General features: G+C 36.9%; 1 protein-coding gene across 2 annotated transcripts in view; it reads right to left on the bottom strand.

Moving 5' to 3' along the window:
- Positions 1-1339: 1339 nt before the first annotated feature.
- GPR63 (G protein-coupled receptor 63) overlaps positions 1340-8622 on the bottom strand; it is a 28842-nt gene continuing 21559 nt past the window's right edge. For both annotated transcript variants that reach the window (XM_058175089.1, XM_058175095.1), the window contains exon 3: positions 1340-7952. In XM_058175089.1, coding sequence (XP_058031072.1) covers positions 6556-7812 — 1257 coding nt within the window. In that variant the 5' untranslated portion in view covers positions 7813-7952 and the 3' untranslated portion in view covers positions 1340-6555. The remainder of the gene's footprint in view (positions 7953-8622) is intronic.

The following is an 8622-nucleotide window of genomic DNA, read 5'->3' as shown; positions in this document are numbered from 1 at the left end:
CATGTGACCATGGGGATGCTGCAGTGGTCATAACTGTGAAAAATGGTCATAACTTTTTTCAGTGCTGTTGTAGCGTCAAGCAATCACTAAATGAACTGTTGTAAGTCAAGGACTACCTCCTTTGAGCCGCACTCTGCTAGTGTATTAAGAAGCATGGTGGACTTGCAGTTCAGCATTATCTGGAAAACCCTAGTTCGTGATTCTCAATCTTTTCTTCACCATGGATCCCCTTTAAATATCTTTTGAGGCCATGGACCATCGCCACAGACCTCCAAGACTTAATTCAATATTTAAATCATAATACTCCTTCAATCCTTAGTGGACCCCCTGTAACATCGTGGGCCCCCACGGGTTTGTGGATCATAGGTTGAGAACCACTGCCCTAGTTTGAAGAATAAACCTCTCTCAGAACCATGAGGGGACACACACACACACCCTTGTGAGAAAACAAGGGTATATTCTACCTATTTACCACAGAGCTTTACTAGATTCCAAATCAGCTGTACTAAGGCAGTCTAATCTTGCTGAATGCGTGTCACATGTATGGTATCCTACGTGACCATTTTAGTACAAGGTAAGATTGTCCTCTTTTTAAAAACTGGCAGGCATAGATCCCACTTTCAACAGTAACAAATACTGATTGATAAAATCAGAGCGCCAGTTTGATCTAGTGGCTAAGGCCAGAAAGTGGGAGATCATGAGTTCAAGTCCTGCCAAAAGTCAGGTGGATGACTTTGGGCCAGTCAGTCTCTTAGCCCAACTCGCCTCACAGGGTTGTTGTTGTGTGGAAAGGAGGAGGAGGAAGGCAGGATGGGTATGCCTTGAGTTATTTGCAAAATAAAAGAAGGCAGGATACAAATATATAATGATTTTTTAAAAATCATTTCTTTAATTAGGCTTTCATTAAAAAAAAAATATTCTCACCCAATCTTCCTCCTCACTTCGCATGAAACTATCATAACTTAATAGAAACTTGTTTCTGAGAGCAGGATATACATTTATGGTTAAAGATGGGAAATGATGCTTTGGGTATAAAGACAATAATGGTTTAATCATCACAGAGTAGGTCATGGTATCAGGTTATTTTCATTCAAATCACATCTCCTAAGTTTCAAAAAGAATCCCATAAAATCAATCAAAATAGGGTAGCCCTTGTCCATAGGTTTACAAACACATCACACAAAATAAAGAATTGGTAAGGAACAGAAAACAAGCCAACCTGAGTATTTCCTCAGTTTAAGGAAGAACTTTTTAAAATGGCCAACCATAGCAGAAAGTTAAGGAAGAATAGAATGACAGTGGAATTGATCTTTAGCATGGGACATTGAGTGGTCCTGAATCTCTTTCTGATATTGTTATTATTAGAGTGTTCTTTACTAGATTACAATATTAAAACTTTTGACAATTTTTGAGCTTCTACACATGAATTGAATTTTGTGGATTTAGAGAGCAACAGTTCAACCTTTTTCCAACTTGTAAATATAAAGCAATTTTGTGTTCATATTTGTTTAAAGAGTATGAAGTTAATCCAAGATCTCTGGATCGTTACTAATCTGTAATTTTAATGAGAGGGGGAAATGATGAATAAGGACAGGAGAACAATCAGACTAATTATAATTAATTTTAATTAAACTTAAATGCAAATGATGACAAATTTGATTTTTGTTATGGCCTGTCCCACTGCTTCTTGGAATACAGCCTTTGTTTGTGTACCACATCACTCAAAGATCACATAGACACCTCAATCAAGAAAAAGTTACATGCCCCTCTTTTCGACAAAAGTGCCCAACTGAACAACCTGGACAACTCCAGATTGTCAGTCTAGTGTAAACAAGACATTTCATTAATTATTTGCACAGAAATTCACATTAGAAATGAAAACTGGAATGAGCCATTCATTGTTCTTTTAAATATCTTGCTGCCTTTATCAGAAATTCTTTATGTGCTCACATTCTTCCACCCATCTGACATAACATGATCTTATCTGAAGCTTTTAATTGCTATTTTTGAACGTCTACAAAAAAATTCTCAAGTCTGAGCATTAGTTTTCATATGAAGAGACTTTAAAATGGTGTTTCAACCAAATGCACCAAAACTAATTTTTAGAACATTTTAACTGATAGTTCCAAGAATAAATCTAGCTAGTTAATAATAGCCATTTCCCTATAAACTGTTACAGAAAAAATTGTCTTAATAATTGTTTAGTGTAATTATTTCCATGGAAATATATGTACATTACATACAGGTCGTTTAACTTTAAAATTTAAAAACTGAGGTCTGTTTTTCATCAATGGCTAATAATATATCTACAAAGAAATAAGGAAGTCATCACTTTTTCTTTTGCAACCACAGTATGTTGTGGTGCTTTGTTTTTATATGGCAAAAATAAATGAATACATTTGTTTACAAGGATGTTGCATAAGAGATGTTGCATGAGAGAAAGAGAATTAAACTGATAGCAACTTACATAAAGCTCATTAAAAACAATCTTATAAAAATACCACACTGAAGAGAAGGGAGAGGGAGGACGCTACTTTGTTATTCAGTATACCGTAAATGCTTCCATAAGACACCCCTTCAGAGTATAAAACATCTCTCATGAAACTCCTTTTAAATGTGAATTTGACAAATCTGCTTAAATAACTACATATATGTATATATATATTTAAAAATATATCTTACTTCAGCACCCTGTCCTTCATTTCCAAGTTTGAACAAAAATATATATTTTAAAAGGAGGAACAAAAGAATGTGTTTACCTAGAATGTTTTAATAAAATCATGAGATATAAGGAAGTGTTGCCTTCTAAAACCTTTGCCTATATGGGTTTTCTTTAACCAGGGGTGTAATCTTGGTAGAACAGCATATGGACACATCTATGAAGAGGCTGATTACCAGCTGAATTGAAGGATTTTCAAGTTTAGGAGGATATAAAAATCAATATCAAATGAAAAGGCACTGTTCTAAAACAACAGTATATTAAAAGAGCCAATGGCGATAACAGTGTAAGCTAAAATAATTTAAAATGTAAACATTAAACATGATTACACTTCCTTCTGTTAAGTGTTTCTTGACAACAGTAGTTCTTGGATTCTTTGTACTTGGCCATTCCAATGATAAAGTGAAAAGAACAGACAAGAAGCAACAGAGGAAACAGATTATGAGGTATTATGAGAAATTTGGAAACTTTGCCCCAGCTCTTCTGATTTTGACATGTTAATAGGAGCAAACATTTCATTTTCAAGCTGTTAAAATGAAAGCTGAATTTTCTCAATAAGCATATTTGCTTTAGATATAAATCCAGAGGTATAACACAACTCATTGATCGTCCAAAGAATCCAGAACTGGTTTACTAGACACCATGGGCACACTTACCTGGGAATGAGACACTGCAGTTGGACACTGCAGTTAGCATTGTCCTTTTAGGTCTACACAGCTGTTTTAAGTCCAAGGAGATAGCATGTATTTTCAGAAATAGTGTCAATGTTTCTTTGTCATCCAGACTGCTTTGGATCAATGTGATCAATTATTAATGAATTGTAGTTAGCAAAGTAACAATTTGGTTAACTATTATAACCAACCTTTTTCATTTTGCTATAAGGTAAGAGAAGTACTCATTTATAGCAGAGCATGCCATAGGGGCTGGAATAGCTCAGGCTGTAAGGAGCCTGTTATTAGAACACAATAGCCTGCAATTACTGCAGGTTCAAGCCCGGCCCAAGGTTGACTCAGCCTTCCATCCTTTATAAGGTAGGTAAAATGAGGACCCAGATTGTTGGGGGGGCAATAAGTTGACTTTGTAAATATACAAATAGAATGAGACTATTGCCTTATACACTGTAAGCCGCCCTGAGTCTTCGGAGAAGGGCGGGATATAAATGTAAATAAAAAAAAAATAGGTTGCCATTTAAGGTTAAGAATCTTTCCATAGCTTAAGGAATAAGCTGTTCCAAACATCTCCGAGTATGAAAATTTTATTGATCTACTGCTAAAAGTAGCACTTCTAGGATAAACCCTATAATGGAAGGGATGGCCAATTGACATGATACAGTAGCCAAACAGATGAAAGTCCCGATTATTCCAGCTCTATAGAAAACATAACCCAATTTCTATAGTTGAAATATTAATAGCAAGGTTATCTTTCTTCTTCTCTTCCAAAGTTTTAAATTCCAGGAATGCAAGAATGCTCAGTTCTAAATATAATTTTATCTGAAGTTGTTCCTGATTATGTCTATCAGAGCATTAACTCGTCTTGCGTTTCCCTTGCATGCTTTATTTACAAGAAGAGGCTCCACAGTTTCAAGGCCAACCGGCCCATGCCATCTGATCTGTTTAGTCCTACCAATTAATGCCTACACAATGAATCTGGAATTATAAGCCAGGAAGTTTATGCATAAAGGATTCTCAATGTATAATGTATAGGTATAACTCAGAAGTTAGATCAGGGGTGTTAAACTTGTGTCGTCACGATGGCATCACATGTTGTATCGGGACTTTTTCCCCCTTTGCTAAACCGGGTGTGGGCATGGCCAGCACATGACACATCCGGCCCACGGGCTGCAAGTTTGACAGCCCTGGGTTACATTATGGGTATGAGAGGAGAGGGAATATTACAACCGTGTAGAGTAAGGCCCATGGTGTATTCCCATCCCCACTCCTTCCACCCTGGGAATTTTGTCATGTGTTCAAGGTATTCAAGAAATGCTTTACTTGGGAAGACAAAACAATGTTCCTGGTTGCTGACAACAATGGTAATTCATCAAGCTGGATAAGAAACTAGGTTGTCTTTTAGACATGAAATAAATGTAGTGTGCTATAAAGTTAGGTCACATGAATCAACAGTTCTGAATTAACAAATCTGCTTCTGACCATGACCTATTCTGCCCTAATGCAACTTTTTAAAATTTAAAGGATTTAAATTAAGAAATTATTCCAGCGTTAAGTAGTTATTTTGGTTATGTAAAGGAATGACAACAAGGGTTTTTTAGAAAAGTGCACATATAACAGAACTGACACAAGTTTTAATATATGTACATTGGTCAAATGTATTTAAAAGATTAAGATAAATACTCCTGAGTATTTATTTTTTCAGCTTTTCTTAAAAGAGAACATAGTTTCAGGATATTGCAAGAGAAACATAGCTGACTATGCAACCTCATAATATAGTTTGTCTTGACAGGAAAAGAAAAAGGAAAAATAAATCATTTTTGTAATTCAAGCAAGATAACATCAATTTGTAAGCATGTGGAGAGAAAATGTGGAAATTTTTATTTTCTCAGTTTAGACAAAAATCTTTTTTAAAAAAACAAAAAAACTTCTTCATCAAAAGAATTCTATACTATGTACAGGTCCAATTTATAAATTAAAAAATATATTTAACTAAATTTCAAGTGTATCTTCTAACTGAATATTGATTCAACACAGTTCGTAGTAAGAGTTTGATATTCAAAGGGAATTCATATTTCCATGATATGCTTACAAATGACTATATGCTTTTTTAATGCAGGATCAGTTATTCTTTTGTGGGGCTAAAGTCATGACGTTGAATATGAATAACCATGTACATCCCATTGAAATAATAATCAAAGACAAATCTCATGTGTTTTTAAGTAACTGGAATTCAGTTTAATTCCTTTTGACTTTAGAAGGATTTAAAGCACTTTAATTCCTCTAGATTGTAATAAGTGTTACGTAAGTGTCTTCATCTAAATGAATTTACACTACATACTTCTGTCATTCAAGTAAACTCAAAAAGGACTATAAAATAGTTCTGAGAACCAAGTATGTTATAGCATCATTCCAAAACACTGCAAAACTGGTGGAAGAATTAAAAACCTTGCAGCAAGAAACAAAAATGTTAGAAGTCACTGAAACTTTCTTCACCCCCATTCACTCCCCTCCACCCAGTTCTGTTTAAAGTGCATGAATGTGTTTTTTCCCCCCTTAATGTCACTGCAATTCCTGCAAATAATTAACTAAATGCAAACATTTTGGCTCATCTATGCAGCAACATCGTTTGGAAAAAAAAGCCTATTAAGTATTCATTTAAATGTACCATAAAATAGCAGCATTAACATCTACAATGAAATGGTTAGCAGTGCTTAAGATCGCTTGACGTACATCCAAAATGAGTTTTCCTTTCTACCAAAGAACCGGGGAGGCAGTGGCATACGGTCCATAAAGAGCTACATATACATGGAGGGAATAACTGTGCAAACGGTTCAAGGATTCTTTGAAGCTTACATTTTGCAACCCTGTCTATGGAAGACAAAAGTGGCATTTCAACTGGTCTCTTTCAGCAGCAAAAGCCAATGCAATAGAAAGCTTTGCCCTATACACACAATTCCTTCCCCATGTATATAGAACTTCTTTGGTAGGTGGTCAACAACATAGTATAGTCATATTCTGGTAGAAAAGCTCAACAAATATCTCCTCCTTAAAGCTGAATGTGAATTCTAAAAATTGTAAATCTGACAGCTAAAGAAGCCATTAAAAAAAAAACCCACTAAAACAGGCATATATCAGAAAAAAGCAAATGTCCATTTGCTGCGAGGCTTACACTACTGACCGGTGCTCCCCGCACACATAAACAGCACTCGGTCGGATCCGTCTTCTAGCTTGACCAGGTAGCTGTGGCAAAAACTTGAAGTACTTGGGCACTAAGTCTAAACACGCATCGTGAAATTTCTTGATTCTCCAGTAGTAGATGAGTGGGTTCAGAGCAGACTTGAGGTAGCAGAGCCAAAGGAGCCAGGTGCTTATTTCAAAAAAGTTGTGCTTGTGATAAAAGTGGCTGTTAAATGTGGCAATAAGGCTGTAGGTGGTGAAGGGGCCCCAGCAAATTATGAAGACAATGAATAAAATCAATATGGTGGTGAAGGCACGAGTTTTAAAGCTCATATCAATATTCATTTGAAAGGGTCTCTGGAGGCTCATGAGACCAAGTTTGCTAGCTTGACTGAGGCATATGCTATCCGGGTGACTATGGATACGAACTGCATTGTGCCGTACAGTATTGAGGATGCCCATAAAAGAATATAACATTACGAGGAATGGAATGAAAAACGAGACCAAAACCACCACTACTACATAGGCGCGGTAACCCGGGTTCGTTGTGTAACCAAAGACACACTGAGGTGCTTTGGAAGGTATCTGTAGGCTGGGGTTCCCCACAGAGAGTGGAAAAGCCACAACGAAGGCCACAAGCCACGAAGCAGCGATGAGGACTTTTGCTCGGTAAGGGTTCAGCTTGTCCTGCCTTTGAACTATTATGAGGAACCTATCAATGCTGATGATGAGTAGTATGGCAACTCCTTCGATGACGAACAGCCAGAAGAACATGGCAGAGACTCTGCAGAAGACATCGCCAAAAATCCACTGGGTAGTGATGATGGTTATCAGAGCAAAAGGCATGTTCAACACAGCAAGCAGCATGTCTGCAAAAGCCAAACTAGCTAGAAGTATGTTAATGGCAGATCGCATCGCAGTCTTCTGATAAACCATAAGGCAGACGACCAGATTACCGACAAAAGAAATAAGGAAAATAAATATCATGGCAGCAGAAAGGACGATCTGGAGCGGTAGACTCAAGCTTGTGAAGCTCTGTAACAGGAGGGCAGGTGTACTATTGATTGTCAAAGGAGCTATCTCAGTAGTAACCATGGCACCCAAATGGTATTTCAGTAGCTGAGCTGCGCCTTTATGGACCAAGATCAACGGAGTGGTAATATTGGCATGGGCATGTTCATAGACAATAAAAGTTGCATTTAATGACACAGGATGAGCTGGTGTCTGCGTTGCGGGGAAAACCATCACTTTAGCAGAGAGAAAAAGCGACTTCAAGGCATTTTAATAAATAAGACGGTGTCATGATTCAGGGCCCTTGGCGAAATTATAGTGACATATCCAGAAGAAGGAAGGTTGACTTGTACCCTTCATGGCAGTGCTTTGGTCTGAAAAATCAAATAGGAATTAAAATGTTAAAACAAAGTATCATATTACTGAATGCACCGATACTGCTGTGGACAAAACCTGCGCTCCTCAACATTTCCCGTGTTATCCAGCACTATCAAGTATTTAAATTGGATGTACAGATACAGGTAAACCAGCAAATCAAAAATAGAAACTAATGATGTAACTAACTCTTATTCATCCAAAGATTTCTTTAGAATCAATAATGGAACGCATTCATCAAAAAAAGGGCCGCGGTGTGGCTCAGGTTGTAAAATAGCCTCTTATTAAAACACAGCTGCCTGCAATTACTGCAGGTTCTAGTCCCACCAGGTCCAAGGTTGACTCAGCCTTCCATCCTTTATAAGGTAGGTAAAATGAGGACCCAGATTGTTGGGGGGGCAATGAGTTGACTTTGTAAATATACAAATAGAATGAGACTATTGCCTTACACACTGTAAGCCGCCCTGAGTCTTCGGAGAAGGGCGGGATATAAATGTAAATTAAAAAAAAAAAAAGTTTTGTATGAGAATATTGGACTAATAAGAGCAAGACTCAAATACTTCAATGGAATTTAACTCTAGAATATAACAAGTTCAGTATTCTTGTTAAACCAGTTAAGTACAGGCAGTCCTCAACTTACGACCACAATTGAGCCCAACATTTCTGTTG

The sequence above is a fragment of the Ahaetulla prasina genome, chromosome 1, assembly GCF_028640845.1.
Source record: "Ahaetulla prasina isolate Xishuangbanna chromosome 1, ASM2864084v1, whole genome shotgun sequence".
In the NCBI taxonomy this organism is placed as follows: domain Eukaryota; kingdom Metazoa; phylum Chordata; class Lepidosauria; order Squamata; family Colubridae; genus Ahaetulla; species Ahaetulla prasina.
The sequence above is the reverse complement of the archived record's forward strand: the minus strand, read 5'-3'. Positions and strand labels throughout refer to the sequence as shown.